The 16,481-nt window shown below is 43.8% G+C and overlaps 1 protein-coding gene across 3 annotated transcripts in view; it reads left to right on the top strand.

The window, feature by feature from the left end:
* The first annotated feature begins 2,826 nt into the window (after positions 1-2,826).
* cdhr5-rs (cadherin-related family member 5, related sequence) overlaps positions 2,827-16,481 on the top strand; it is a 57,470-nt gene continuing 43,815 nt past the window's right edge. The window contains exons 1-4 of one of the 3 annotated variants that reach the window (XM_043713942.2): positions 2,827-2,995; positions 5,670-5,826; positions 14,797-15,005; positions 15,517-15,579. In XM_043713942.2, coding sequence (XP_043569877.2) covers positions 5,745-5,826; positions 14,797-15,005; positions 15,517-15,579 — 354 coding nt within the window. In that variant the 5' untranslated portion in view covers positions 2,827-2,995; positions 5,670-5,744. Of the gene's footprint in view, positions 2,996-5,669; positions 5,827-14,796; positions 15,006-15,516; positions 15,580-16,481 lie in introns of those variants that run through there. The other 2 variants (XM_043713941.2, XM_043713943.2) reach the window with 2 other exon arrangements.

The following is a 16,481-nucleotide window of genomic DNA, read 5'->3' as shown; positions in this document are numbered from 1 at the left end:
ATGCCAGACAGATATCCTAAACTGATCTAATCCCATTTGCCAGCAGTGGGCTCATATCCCTCTAAACCCTTCCTATTCATGTACCCAGCCACTTGCCTTTTAAATGTTGTAATTGTACCAACCTCCACCACTTCCTCTGACAGCTCATTCCATACACAAACCACTCTCTGCATGAAAATGTTGCCCCTTAGATCCTTTTTAAATCTTACCCCTCTCGCCTTAAACCTATGCCCTCTAGGTTTGGGGAAATGACCTTCACTACTCACGCTATCCATGCCCCTCATGATTTTATAAACTTCTATAAGGTCACCCCTCAGCCTCCGATGCTCCAGGGAAAACAGCCCCAGCCTATTCGACCACTCCACATAGCTCAAATCCTCCAACCCTGGTAACATCCTTGTAAATCTTTTCTGAATGCTTTCAAGTTTTGCAACATCCTTCCTGTAGCTGGGAGACCGGAATAGCACGTAGTATTCCAAAACTGGCCCAACCAATATACTGTACAGGGGTAAAAACAATGACTGCAGATGCAAGACTGCATCTGCAGTCATTGTTTTTACCTCGTTGATTTTAACCCCACTGTGAATCCTCTTGCAAGGATGTCTGCCTTGAAGAAGTTTTCCTCCTCTCTCTACAAGAATCTCAGGGAGTCCCTCTCCCACTGCAACTCCCAGGTCATTTCCTCTGCCCTGAAGCTCTTCCAGCTCAGCACTGTCCCCATGACTTGTCCGGACTTGTCCTACCTGCCTATCTCCTTTTCCACCTATCCACTCCACCCTCTCCTCCCTGACCTATCACCTTCATCCCCTCCCCCACTCACCCATTGTACTCTATGCTACTTTCTCCCCACCCCCACCCTCCCCTAGCTTATCTCTCCACGCTTTAGGCTCACTGCCTTTATTCCTGATGAAGGGCTTTTGCCCGAAACGTCGATTTCGAAGCTCCTTGGATGCTGCCTGAACTGCTGTGCTCTTCCAGCACCACTAATCCACAATATACTGTACAGCCGCAACAAGACCTCACAAATCCTACACTCAATGCTCTGACCAATAAAGACAAGCACACCAAAGGTCTTCTTCACTATCCTGTCGACCTGCGACTCCACCTTTGTTGTTTGGAGAAACATCAACCTCCTGAAGGTGGCAGCTCAGAGGGTACAGTGGTGCTGCAGAATCCATGATCCAAAGAAGGAAGGTCATCTCCACAGTCCCAATGATATCTCCAACCTCCAATTGGTGTGACCCACTGCCCATTCCTGATGGAAGGTTTACGCCCAAAACGTTGACTCTCCTGCTCCTCTGTTGCTACCTGACATGTTGTGCTTTTCCAGCACCACACATTTTGACTCTGATTTCCAGCATCTCCAGTCCTCACTTTCTCCTGGCCTACAGCCTTACCTACCTGGAGTTAAAGTTACACCTATCAGTCTCACCTCAGCTCATTTCCTGAGTTCACTAGCCTGCTTTGGCAGTACCTACCTTTTCTGATGACACTGCAGATGCTTTAGACTTGCTCACTTTCTGATTGGGCTAGTGACCAATTTCCTTGAATGAATGTGGACCTGCATATGTCAATACAAGAGAATGCCTGAAGTAAAACATATGAACTTGGGCAGCATAGTGGCATTAGGTGGCACAGTGGTTAGCACTGCTGCCTCACAGCGCCAGAGACCCGGGTTCAATTCCCGCCTCAGGCGACTCTCTGTGTGGAGTTTGCACATTCTCCCTGTGTCTGCGAGGGTTTCCTCCGGGTGCTCCGGTTTCCTCCCACAGTCCAAAAATGTGCAGGTTAGGTGAATTGGCCATGCTAAATTGACCGCAGTGTTAGGTGAAGGGGTAAATGTAGGGGAATGGGTCTGGGTGGGTTGCACTTCAGCGGGTCGGCGTGGATTTGTTGGGCCGAAGGGCCGGTTTCCACACTGTAAGTAATCTAATCTAATCTAAAACTAGGGACATTGCTGGCACATATGCTTTTAAAAATCCAAAGCCCAGGTAAAACTCAGCCTATTGGCAGTGACCCTTTAAGTCACTCCTAATGGTTCTATACATCAACCATCTCAATCCGATATGTGATTCCCGGTGATCCTAAATATCACACACAACAGTCCTACACATACTCAGAATAATCCTATACATCCTTCCCAATGATCCTATGCCCTATCACTCCTTATTATCATATGTCATTGCCAACAACCATATCCAATATCCCCCAGTAATCCTTTACAAGTCCCAGGTGACAATGTGAACAGACTGTACAAAGTTAAAAATCACACAACACCAGGTTATAGTCCAACGCGTTTAATTGGAAACACTGGCGTTCGGCGAGTTGCTCATTCATTGATGAAGGAGCAGCGCTCCGAAAGCTAGTGATACCAAATAAACCTGTTGGACTATAACCTGGTGTTGTGTGATTTTTAATTTTGTACACCCCAGTCCAAAACCGGCATCAAGACTGTACAAAAGCAGATCTAACATCACAGAAACTGTTTTTAAACATTCAGAAACAATGGAGAACACTTCCCAGCAGTGTAAATGCAGAGTAATCAACACGGTTAGCTCAGGCCGACCCCGAGCACACATGTGATAACACCCCCCCCCCCCCCCCCTCTTGTAGAATCACAGGACCCCCTCGCCCTTCTTTGAAAACCTTCGTTTGCAAAGCCTGCGGGCTGTTGTAGCTGAGCCTGTTTAAATCTCTCTGTACAAGCACAGACTCACTGCCTGCAATCTTATCCTTCATTAAATTCCCTCTAAGCCCGCTCCTTGGGTAGGATTTCTCCTCCGAGCTCCGGACACGTGATGGTTTTAATGCAATTGGTCAAGGAAAAAACCTTAATCATCGAATACTCACGGATGGAATCAGTGCGAGAATAAACCATACACACTTTTAAACATAAACATGTTAAATAATTATTAAAATCTCGGACCATCACTTACTTCTACTGAATCTAATTAAAAGCAAAAGGAACAGGAATCCCCGAAGCCAGAATGTCAGGGTAAGAGAATATTTATGTGTATGGATTTAATGTTAAAGAACATAACTGTATAAACCTATTCATTATTTTTATCTGAAGATTAATGTGAAAGCTACAGGCATTATTGATTTCGCTTCAATTGAAGTTAGCTTTGATACGTTGGTATCTGTATCTTGGAAATTTCAAAACTCCCATCCACTCACAATGGTGATTGTATCCTTGTCATTTCTTGTCTACATTTGCCAAAGGAAACAACTAAAAAATATACAAAAAGTAAGGGAAACCCATGAAGGTGTCAATATTTACAGGGGATCTCAGATGTATTTATGAGATCTTGGGGGGGGGGGGGGGAAGAGTCTCAGGAGCATGTTAGTATTTACGGGAGGGGGCCACACGAGTCTGTATTTTCGTGGGCTCCCAGGAGTATGTCAATATTTACAAGGGGTCTGAGGAGTATGGCTGTATTTAGAGACCCCAGATGCATAACAGTATTTGCAAGGGGTCTCAGACGTATATAAATATTTACGGGGGGTGTCTCAAGGTAATGTCAGTATTTGCTGGAGATCCTAGGAGTATGTCAATGTTTACAGGAAATCCCGGGAGTATGTCAGTATTTACATGGAGTCTCCAGAGAGTGTCAGCATTTACAGGGTATGTCAGGTGACAAAGGGTGTCAAGAGCATGTCTGCACTTGTACAGGGTCCAAGGTATGAGTGTTCACAGGAAATCCAGGCATTGTATTTGTTATCACAGGGAATCCCAGGATTATGTGAGTATTCTGGGATTGTATTAGTTATCATAGGGAATGCCGAGATTGTGAGAGCATTCACAGGCAATCTGGCACCTGACTGTATATATTATGCAAGGTGGTGCTCTGCCCAATGGAAGAAGCCATAAGTTGCTCAAGAGGCATTTCTGTAAACAGGAGTCTGCACTCATGTCCCGTTGTTTGGATTCTCTTTCTGACCCTAATACAGAGTCGGCAGGAGAACTGTGCCTTACTGAGCAGGAGAACAGTGAAGTTTTAAAGGAACAGGTTTCTGCCATATAGAGAGAATTTTAGTACTCACTCTAGGTATGTGTCAAATCAGATGGTTAGTATATGCAGCATATTCTTTCATGTAGACTGTAAAATGATTCATGTAGAAATGCATAGGCATTACATAGAAATAGGCCATTCAACTGCTCCAATCCATGTTGGCATTCTCCTCCACAACTTGAAAATCTATGACCTAGCAGCTACTGAAACGGAGTTGTCCACCACCCTGACCACTTTCCCTGACCATCCAGCCTACCTGTTCAGCTTGACAGCCCACACACACTGTCCATTCTGACCATCCACATTAACTGCCCCCTCTGACTGCCCACACTCACTGCTCATACTTACTGAAATTCCACAAACACTGCCCACTCTGACTGGCTGCCCAATTCCACACCCAATGTGGAACCAGCTGTGTAAGATATTGGACGTATAGAGGTTTGATATGAGACTTGCAGTGTGCCATTATACAGTCGGTTACTTTTTTTTACCCATTTGTGGGATATGGGCATTGCTAGCTGGTCAGCATTTATTGCCCGTCCCTAATTGCTCTTGAGAAGATGGTGGTGAGCTGCCTTCTTGAACTGTTGCATTCCACCTGCTGTGGGTTGACCCATTAGGGATTGAATTCCAAGATTTTGACCCAGAGACAGTGAAGGAACGGCGATTCAATTCCAGGTCAAGATGGTGAATGGCTTAGAGGGGAACTTGAAGATCATGGTGTTCCCATATATCTGCTGACCGTGTCCTTCTAGATGGAAGTAGTCGTGTGTTTGGAAGGTGCTATCTGAGGTTCTTTGGTGAATTTCTGCAGTGAATCTTGTAGATAACATTCACTGCTACTACTGAGTGTCAGTGATGTGGAGTGGATGCTTGTGAATACAATGCCAATGAAGTGTGCTGCTTTGTCCTGGATAGCGTCGAGCTTCTTGAGAATTGTTGGAGCTGCACTCATCCAGTCAAATGGAGAATATTCCATTACACTCATGATTTATGCTGTGTAGATGGTGAACAGGCTTTGGGAAGTCAGGAGGTGAGTTAATCACCGCAGAATTGCTAGCCTCTGACCTGCTGTTGTAGCTACTGTGTTTATGTAGTGAGTCGAGCTGAGTTTCTGTCAGTGATAACCCCCAGGATATTGATAGTGGGGGATTCAGTGATGCTAACATCAATGAATGTGAATGGGCAATGGTTAGATTGTCTCGTATTAGCAATGGTCATAGCCTGGCATTTGTGTGACACAAATTGTTTCTTATTGTTGGAGTGTTGGAGAGAGATTATCTCTATATATAGTTCAAAGACATGCAGGTTACATGGATTGGCCATGCTAAATTACCCCATAGTATCTAGGGATGTGTAGGTTGGGTGGATTAGCCATTGGAAATGCGGGATCATGGGGATTGGGTGGGAGCTGAATCTGGAAGGGATGCCCTTCAGAGGGCAGATTTGAGGGCTGACTGGCCCCTTTCCACACAATAGAGATTCTATATAGCATGTATAAAAGGGTAGCCATGTCAAAAAAAAGCAAATTAGTAAAGCGTAAACAAACTTGGTGTTTAAACAGGGGATCGGAAGCTAACATTCTGTTTGCAGGCCTCAGAGCAAGAACAAAACCTCAGATTTAAAAACAAATCACTTCAAATTCTTTCTTAACAGATTAAAGGGTTCACACTCAACTTTGGCAACAGTTCTGGGAAGCAAGTAAGGAGGGGTCAGTCCAGTCCCCATGACATGGATTTTAACACTATGTTGAAGACTCACACGCTGATTGTAAGCTTGCTACTCACCAGGTTTATACCGGTCTCCATGGAAGGTAACAGCTATTTTTTCGTTTCCACAAGAGTTTCCTTCATAAGACCAGAAAAAAAGAATTAAAGAACCCATATGTATGTAATTGCCTTTCATAAATTCAGGACATCCCAAAGGATCTTGTAGACAGCTAAGTGCCTTTTGAAATTATTCATTTATAATGTAGAACAAGCAGGTTATAATTTGTGCACAGGAAGATTCCACCAACAGCAATATGATAATGACAATGACCAAATTATTTGTTTTAAGTGATACTCTATTTCAAATAATAACACAATCTTTCCTGGGAAGGCAGATCCACCCATTTGAAAATCAGGTCCTCTGCTGTTTCAGCCACTCTCTTAGTACTGCATTGCATGGCTCTGCCTTCATTCCTCATACGCTAATGTCTCCAGAATGTCTGTCTGCTCTCTCAGGTGAATGTAAAAATTCCAACGGCACTATTTCAAAGATCAGCAAAGAGGTTTGTGAAATCTGTACAGAAATTGGTAATTACAGTTTCCCAAATAACAAGTTATTTCATTGCAATTAAGTATCACACAGTCTGTAAAATACTGCTGCAGTATTGAGGTTGTGAGAGGTTATTAAGCTAATTAGCCTGGAGGCACCGTGCTTTTGATATGATTCCTGTTTAGGTAAAGGTGTTTTATTTCACATTGGCTATTGTTCCGATCTTCAGGCACTTATCCCAAATCTAAGGGTTCCTAGAATATTACCACCAGTACCTATACTATCTCTGTATCTACTTACTTTTAAATCCCCAGGATGCTACCTATCAGGTCTACGGAACCTATTGGCCTCTAGCCCCATTAGTTTCCCCAGCACTTTTCTCTCAGATAGTTATTTTGTTTATTTCCTCTCCCATTTTGCCCTTTGTTTATTGAGTATTTTTAGACTGCAATTAGAATCTTCTCCTGTGAAGACTGATGCAAAGTATGTTTTGAACTCCCGTGCCATTTCCTGGTTCTCCATTATTATTTACTTAATCTCATTCTGCAAGGGCCCTAAGTTCACTTTCGCCTTTCTTTTGTTTTACAAACTTAAATAAGTTCTTGCTGTCTATTTTAATATTACTTGTTGGTTAACCTTAAAGTTTATTTTCTGTCTTTTTGTTTAGTCATCTTTTGTTGGTTTTTAAAACTTTGTAAATCCTCTGGACTAATATTTGCCTCATCATCTGATTTTTCTTTCAATTTTATTCTATCCTTAACTTCATTAGTTTACTGTGGTTGGGTTGTATCCCCTTCCTAGAATCCTTCTTCGAAATTGGTATATATTTTTGTTGTGGGTCATGAACTATTTTCTTAAACTTCTGTTGTTATTCCTCAAACATGTTTTGCAAAACCTCTTTCCCAGTCTATTTCAGGTAACTCTGCCTTCATTCCTTCATATCGATCCTTATTTAAGTTTAGCACAGTTGTAACCCAACCAAGTTCATTACTTTCCAACTGAATGGTAAATTCTACCACGTTATGGTCACTGTTTTCTTAGGGGATCTATTGCTCTCAGATCATTTATCAAACCTGTCTCGTTATACATTGCCAGATCTCAAAAAGCCTGATGCCTGAATGACATATAGTTCTAAGAATTCATCCTCATGGCTACCTCTGCCAATTTGATATTTCCAATCTAAGCAAAGACTAAAAAATCACCCATACAAAAAAAACCTAAAGAATGGCAGATAGCGACATACATGGAAACAGACCCTGCAGTCCAACTCGTCCATGCCAACCAAATATCCTAACTTAATCTAGTCCCATTTGCCAGCATTTGGTCCATGTCCCTCTAAACCCTTCCTATTCATATACCCATCCAGATGCCTTTTAACTATTGTAATTGTATCAGAAAAAAGAACAGAAATTGCTGGGAAAATGCAGCATCTATGTACATAAAGCAGAGTTAACATCTTGGGTCCCATTCTGAAGAAGGGTCACAGGACCCTTTATTTTCTATCATTTTTCCCCTTTTGACACTGTTGTTTTACAATATTTGTTTACTCTGTCCTTACCTGACCCACTCTGGGTCTAGTTGACCAAATAGCTGTCCATCAGTGCTACCATATGCTTTTGCTTTGCAAGTCTGCGTTTCCTCTCTGCCAAACTTTCCTGAACCCTCTAATTAGTTTATTCAATATACCAGGACACTGGTCCCAGGATGGTTCAAATGAAGCCTATACAAAAGGAACAGCTGCCTTCTACCCAATACTGCTGCCAGCGCTCATGGGCGAACACCCATGCCACACACACCAATTTTTGAGCTATGCATTTAAGCCATGCTCTTTCAATTAGCTTCTCTTTCAACAGTGAAACTTGAAAGGGTTCAAAAAAGATTTACAAGGATGTTGCCAGGGTTGGAGGATTTGAGCTATATGGAGAGGCTGAACAAGCTGGGGCTGTTTTCCCTGGAGCGTTGGAGGCTGAGGGGTGACCTTATAGAGGTTTACAAAACTATGAGGGGCAGGAATAGGGTAAATAGGCAAAGTCCTTTCCCTGGGGTCGGGGAGTCCAGAACTAGAGGACATAGGTTTAGGGTGAGAGGGGAAAGATATAAAAGAGACGTAAGGGGCAACTTTTTCACACAGAGGGTGGTACCTGTATGGAATGAGCTGCCACAGGATGTGGTGGAGGCTGGTACAATTGCAACATTTAAGAGGCATTTGCATGGGTATATGAATAGGAAGGGTTTGGAGGGATATGGGCCGGGTGCTGGCAGGTGGGACTAGATTGGGTTGGGATATCTGGTCGGCATGGACGGGTTGGACCGAAGGGTCTATTTCCATGCTGTACATTTCTATGACTCTATGGCTTTATGAGAACCTTTTCTGTCGTCCTAATGAATGTCATTGGTAACAACATGAATGACAACTGGATTCCTCCCGTCCCATTCCAAGTTTCTCTCCAGCCCTGAGGAGAAGCTCTTAACCCTGGCACCAGGCAGACAATGCAGCCTTGGGACTTGTGCTCATGGCTGCACAGGACATTACCTCAGCCCTTAATTGTACTGTCCCCTATGACTACTGCATTCCTATTTCCTCCCCCATGCCTTGGTCAGTTTGCTTACTCTCCCTGCTGTCCCCACCCTTGTTCCTGCAGCTTGTATGAACCTCATAATTGTTTAAACATTGCAGAGGCCTAAGCTCTCGAAATGCCACTTCCCACCCTCCATGGAGTCACTACAGGTACCACCCTCTGTCCTCAAACACAAACCACATTTGAATTTAAATGATTTAGTATGAGGGGTGTGGCCACCCCAAACAGTAAAATATCCAGGTACCTTTCCCTCACCCTGATGTGATGCAACGTCTGCTTGCAGACTCTCCCTCAATTCCGAACTAAAGTTCCTCAAGCTGTAGATACCAACTACAGATGTGTTCTCTCTGGATCACCATCCAGCAGCTCCCATATGCAGCAGCAGCAACAACCTATCTCATCATTACTATATGTATTTTACTTCATTTAATTCATTAATAATTGTAGAAACCCTGCTCCCTTACAGTTTACTATAATTAATTTTCATATTTAAAAACACCAGAGCCAATCTTACAGTGGAAAGAGGAGTAAAAAATTAAAGACCCAATACAAATTGAATATCTTAATTTGGCTTAAAAGATTTAAAGTATTCATCAATCTTACTCACCAATCAACTGCCATTCCTTCACCCATATCTTGTTGTGCTTCGCAATGTTAATCCACTGCTGGTCAGCCTCTCAATCTGCGCTTCATATCCTCTCCCATTTACCTCTCGATCTGGAGACTTTATTTCTTGCAGTGAACCTTGACTTCAAGCACATCTTTCTTCCCCTACATTGAATTTCCACTTTGAATCAAATTTCCAGATATGCTCACTCAGCCTTTATCTCAATAAGACAAAGTCTCCCTCTCACTGACAATGCGTCCTCAATGACTGTGCAGTGTAAAACAAAGCCCTTTCTAGTATGGAGCTGCACTAAGTCACTTTGTAGATATAGTAATCAGTCCCTCAATTACACAAGGGATTTCATCTGCTTGAATGATATCTGCCACAAGACTCCACCTCCTCCAGGACTTCTGGTTCCCTTACCCTCAACACCTCACCTTCACCAAGGACATTCAGTCCCTTTACACCTCCATCTGCCATGACCAGGGCCTCCAAGCCCTCTGTTTCTTCTACTCCCGATGTCTCCACCAATACCCTTCCAACTGACACTCTCATTCGTTTGGCTGAACTTGTCCTCACCCTCAACAATTTTTCCTTCAAATCCTCCCACTTCCTCCAGATGAATGGGGTAGCCATGGGTATCTGCATGGGGTCACCTCATGCTCCAATGAGGAGATTCAACAGTTCATCAACTTCACCAATACATTCCATCCTGACCTTAAATTCACTTGGATCATCTCTGACACCTCCCTCCCCTTCCTGCACCTCTTTATCCCCTTCAACAGTGACCAACTCAACACTGACATTTTCTACAAACCCACCGACTCCCACAGCTACCTGGATTACACCTCCTCCCACTCTGCCTCCTGCAAAAATGCTATCCCTTACTCCCAATTCCTCCACCTCCGCTGCATCTGCTCCCAGGAGGACCAGTTCCACCACAGAACACACCGGATGGCCTCCTTCTTTAAAGAGTGCAATTTCCCCTCCCAAATGGTTGATGATGCCCTCCTACGCATCTCATCCATGTCCTGCACCACTGCCCTCGAACCCCACCTGTCCAACCGCAACAAGGATAGAATCCCCCTGGTCCTCACCTTCCACCCCACTAACCTCCCATATACATTGCATCATCCTCCGCCATTTCCACCGCCTACAAACAGACCCCACTACCAGAAATATATTTCCCAACGCACCCTATCCACTTTCCATACAGACCGTTCCCTCTGCAACAACCTGGTCAGGTCCACGCCCCCAACAACCACCCTTCCCTCCTGGCACCTTCGCCTGCCACCGCAGGAATTGCAAAACCTGCACCCATACTACCCTCCTCACCTCCATCCAAGGCCCCAAAGGAGCCTTCCATATCCATCAAAGTTTCAGCTGCACTTCTACATGTCATTTGCTGTATCCATTCCTCCCAATGCAGTCTCCTCTACTTTGGGGAGACAGGACACCTACACACAGACCGCATCAGAGAACATCTCCGGGACACGCGCACCAATCAACCCCACTGTCCCATGGCTAAACATTTCAACTCCCCCTCCCACTGTGCCAAGGACATGCAGGTCCTGGGCCTCCTCCATCGCCACTCCCTTACCACCCGATGCCTGGAGGAAGAACACCTCGTCTTCCGCCTCGGGGCCCTTCAACCCCATGGCATCAATGTCATCTTCACCTTTCCTCATTTCCCCTACGCCCACCTTACCCCAGTTCCAATCTTCCACCTCAGCACCACCCTCATGACCTGTCCCACCTGTCTATCCTTCTTTCCACCTATCCGCTCCAACGTCCTCTCCAACCTATCATCTTAACCCCCACCTCCATCCACCTATTGCACTCTCAGCTACCTTGCCCCTAGCCCCACTCCCTCTCATTTATCTCTCCAACCCCTGAGGCTCCCAGCCTCATTCCTGATGAAGGGCTTTTGCCTGAAATGTCGATTTTCCTGATCCTCAGATGCTGCCTGTCCTGAACTGCTGCACTTTTCCAGCACCACTCTAATCTTGATTCTGATCTCCAGCATCTGCCGTCCTCACTTTCGCCTGATATCTGCCATAATCAACTCCAAAGAAGGAAGCATATGTCACATACAGTGCATTTAAAACAGTGGACCAGTCAAAAGTGCATAGTGTGTAGAGGGTGCTTAAATAAAGAAATTAAGAGGACAAAGAGGGGCCACAAAATATGGCAGAGAGGATTAAGGATTATCCCAAGGCATTTTAAGAGGATTACCATGAAAAGACTGGAGCCTATAAGATACCAAAGCAGCAATCTGTGCATGGAGCCAGAGGATGTGGATGAGGTGTAAAATGAATAGTTCTCAGTATTCACAGAGAAGAAAGATATTGCAGCTAGGGATTTCATTTTTGGGATTTTGAGATTTTGGAATATGTTAAGATTAATAAGGAGGAAGTATGAGATGTTTTGGTGGGCACAAGTGCATAAACCCCCAGGGTCTGATGAGATATCACCCAGGCTATTATAGGAGGCAAGGAAGGAGATTGCTGGGGCCCTGGTGGAGATATTTAATACTTTATTGGCCACCGGTGAAGTGCCAGATGACTGGAGGATAGCTAATCAGCAGAAGGGCAACAGGGATAGGCCTGGTAATTATAGATCTGTTAGTCTGATGTCAGTAGTAGGGGAATTATTGGAAAAAATTCTGAGGGACAGGATTAATCATTACACGGAAAGGCAGGGATTGATCAGGGATAGTCAGCACAGATTTGTTAGAGGGACATCCCACATAACTAACTTAATTGAGAGTTTTGAAAAGGTGACTAAATGTATTTGATGCGAGTCGTGCATTTAATGTTGTTTACATGGACTTCAGTATGACCTTTGACAAGGTCCCACATGGAAGGTTAGTCCAAAAGATAAGAGCCCATGGGATCCCAGGCTAGTTGGCACACTGGATTCAAACTTGGCTTGCAAACAGGAGGCAAAGGGTGATAGTAGAGGATGTTTTTCTGATTGGAAATCTGTGACCAGTGGTGTATCACAGGGGTCAATGCTGGGACCCTTGCTGTCTGTTATGTACATTAATGACATGGATGTGAATGTAGATGGTACAATTAGGAAGTTTGCAGATGACACAAAAAATGTTCTGAATAGTGAGGAGATGGTCTCAGGCTGCAGTCTGAGGTATACAAAATTGTGAGAGGCATAGCCTGGGTGGATTGTGAGAATGTTTCTCCACGGCAGACATGTCTAAGACTAGAGGGTATAAGTTTAAGGTGAAGAGTAAGTGGTTTAGAGGAGATCTGAGGAAAAATACTTTTCACCTAAAGGGTGATAGAAATATGGAATGTGCTGCCTGAGAGAATAGTGGAGGGAGGTGCTATTGCAAGATTTAAAAACCATTTGGATGAGCACTGAAAATGACAGGGCAGTGGATCGACCAAGTGCAGGTATATAGGATTAGTGTAGTTTGGTGTTTACTGGTTGGCATAGACATGTTAGGCCAAGGGTTTGTTTCTATGCTGCATGAGTCTATGACTCTATGACATTCTTTTGAATCTTTCCATGGTCAAAGTGTGGTCAGTGGTATGTATGAAACTCTTTTTCCATTGCTGCAAGTATCAATCTTCAGCAAAATGACTTCAGACCATCTCCTCCTCTCCCTGGACCACAAAGAACCCTTTTAAAAAGTTGAGATCTACAAACGTAGACCCGTTCTTCTCCTTAATGTGCTTTCCCAGATATTTGATAACGGAATAAATGATTTCCATTACCTGAGAGGATTGCAGCATGCAGTTTGTTACACCTCACTGGAATAGCACAATAGAAATCCAGCTTCACTATTTCCAGAGTCATTAAAACAGTTGAAGATTTTATTAAGTATGCGCAGCTCCTCAATTTACCTGACTTCTAGACCCAAGTTGATAGAAAGCGTGGACCGAGTTTCCGTACTGAACAAGAGTCATAATTTATGACAAGTAATTAGAGCCTTTATACAGGTAAAGTTATAAACTGTCAGCATATAATGCTATTAATTAAATTCTAATGCCCCATACACTCCCCTTTACACACCCACAGACAGATAAACAGGGAATGTAGGATGTGGCAGAGATAAACCTGGAAGTACAGTTCAATGATCTTTGTTGCTAGGTTTTGTTGCTGAAATGATTGTTGTGATTTTACTCCTGGCCAGCACACTGCCTCAGTTCGCTTTCTCCTTACAAGTGAGAGGCACAAGGTGGCGGGTTTATTTATAAAAAATGAACTTATACGGCATCAATGTGGACTTCACCAGTTTCCTAATATCCCCTTCCCCCACCTTAACCCAGTCCCAACCTTCCAACTCGGCACTGCCCTCATGACCTGTATTCCTGTCCATCTTCCTTCCTACCTATCTGCTCCATCCTCCTCTCCGACCTATAACCATTACCCCCACCTCCATGTATCTATCGCACTCTCAGCTATCTTCCCCCAGCCCTACCCCCCTCCCATTTAACTCTACATCCCCTCGGCTCACAAGCCTCATTCCTGATGAAGGGCTCTTGCCCGCAACGTCGATTCTCCTGTTCCTTGGATGCAGCCTGACCGGCTGTACTTTTCCAGCACCACACTTTCAACACTTGTAAAAAGTGTCTGATTTATCAGTTAAAAGTCACAGCTTACAGCAACTGTTGCAAGAAAGATAAAATTGTTCTTCTTCAGGTTTAAGTTAGTTATGGCTCCAGAGAACAGTGAGACTGTTCCTGGAGTGGGAAAGAATTGAATACCTCTCTTTTCCATTGTAACATGTTCCCAGTTCTAAGCTGATCAGTTACCTGAGAACCAATCACAGTTATTAGTAGGTGAAAGGTCTCTGTAATTGATATCTGGTCTGTGGTCCATAGACCAATTTAACTTTGTGCTGTCAACCAGAACTGCATCTGTACGTTCCCTCAGCTCCAAACTGTCTGCAATTCAAACATCAATTGCTGATTGTTCCAACAGTTGTTGCTCGCCATGATGCTCGCCATGATGCTCGCCATGACTATTGGTTACTTCCTCTCAAAATATACAGCTAGTTTGAAAATGGCTCTTTCTCACTTCAATTCAGAGTTTAAAAAAAACATAAAATAAAAAGATTTTATCTTTAGAGCTTAGTAACAAGCATAACCAGCTTGCTCTGTGCAGTGCCCGTAAGAATTGGACTGGGTCTTCTACAATTACAAAGGCAGGAATTGGCTGGTTATCACATTACCCAAATTACTAGCCAGTCTTTAGCCAGTAGTCTGTTTAGAATTATTGGTTTATATGGCCTTCAGGTCTACTAACAATATGGCTGAATCACATATTGTGAATTATAAATCATTTAGCTCTGCATTATTTCCATCTGCACTAGGTAACCGGTGTTCGGGAGGGCATGACCTATACGTTGATATTAAAGAGAACAGTCCAAATGGCACAGTCATTGCAAAGCTCACCATAAATGGCAACCTTTCCAGCCATGAGATCAGCTTGAATCTGACAGGAACGGATATGGAGTGGTTTCAATTGGAGGAGGAAGTTGTCAAGCTGAATGTGTTGCCTGCCAGACAGTTGGATCGAGAGGTACAGAGATAGGAGAGTCCGCAAGTCCTGCGATAGCGGAGTGAGACTTCGAATAAGTGAATGCTGTCTTCTGAGTTGCATTATCTCCAGGTTCCTCTCCAAGTTGCATAGCAACTTGACATGGAAATGTATTGCTGCTTCTTCATGTTCAGGATGCGAGAATTTCCATGTAACAGCACAGCCTTCACCACACATAATGCAGTGACTCAAGAAGGTAGCTCACAAGGACAGGTTGGGTAAGGCAATATATGCTGGCATCACCAGCAATGCTCACATTCTGTGAATGAATAAACGTTTTTTAATACATAAACAATGCTAATTAGTTCCAAGCACAATTTCAAGCCAGTGTTAGGCGTCTCCATTAGGGCCATGTGTTATGGACTGAAAAACAACCTGTGAACAATTTGTAATTAGCTCCGGTCCTTAGAAGCAGAGACGAAAGCATTGCGACTTTTAAGTGTGAATGTTATTCTTACTGTATAACATTGTGTATGTTCCATTTTATCAACAGCTACTATCCACCCCACTTCTCTTTGCAACGATAACATGTACTGATGTTGCAACTTCAGATCAGGTATATGGATATCTCATTATTTTAAAATTATTCTTATTCTCATTATTTTTAGTCTATCTAAACATTTTCTGATAGATACCTTTGGATTGAAATATGATAAATAGTATTAACATCTTTAATTATGAAACACATAGCTAATTGATATATTACATTACCTACAGTGTGGAAGCAGGCCCTTCGGCCCAACCAGTCCACATTGACCCTCCAAAGAGTAACCCACCCAGACCTATTTCCCATGCACCTAACACTATAGGCAATTTAGCATGGTCAATTCACCTGACCTGCACATCTTTTGGACTGTGGGAGAGAACCGGAGCACTCGGAGAAAACCCACCCAGACACGGAGAGAATGTGCAAACTCCACATGGACAGTCGCCTGAGGCTGGAATCGAACTGCTGTGAGGCAGCAGTACTAACCACTGAGCCACCATGCTGCCCTAGTCATTATGCGCAGAAACATCCAGGCCAATAGAGTTGTACATCCTTTGTAGGTTGTTCTGCACATGCACATAAATCCATCTTTATTCCTAACCCATGAAAGTTGTACTGGCACATCCTGTACTGTATGCTCCTGGGCTATGCTGTTGTCTTTCTTTGTGTAACTTATTGGTTAGGAACAATGGAGACTCCACAAGCTGTTACTGATTTCTAAATGTTAATTGGATCATTGGAGAGGCGGAGGGGGTTATTGAGAGGAGTTACAGGGAGGTAGTCACACCTTGGGTGCAAGAAAAAGGCAGATGCGTTACAGTCAGGCAACAGAAAGAGAACCGACAGACAGTGCACAGAATCCCTATACCATTTTGGATACTATTGGGGGGGGATGACTTACCAGGGGTAAACCACGGGGTACAGGTCTGTGGCATAGAGTCTGTCCCTGTTGCTCAGAAGGGAAGGGGAAG

The sequence above is a fragment of the Chiloscyllium plagiosum genome, unplaced genomic scaffold, assembly GCF_037043375.1.
Source record: "Chiloscyllium plagiosum isolate Xiang-an unplaced genomic scaffold, Cpla_swu_hap1 HiC_scaffold_23, whole genome shotgun sequence".
Lineage (NCBI taxonomy): Eukaryota > Metazoa > Chordata > Chondrichthyes > Orectolobiformes > Hemiscylliidae > Chiloscyllium > Chiloscyllium plagiosum.
Note: the sequence above shows the minus strand (reverse complement) of the source record. Positions and strands in the feature narration are given on the sequence as shown.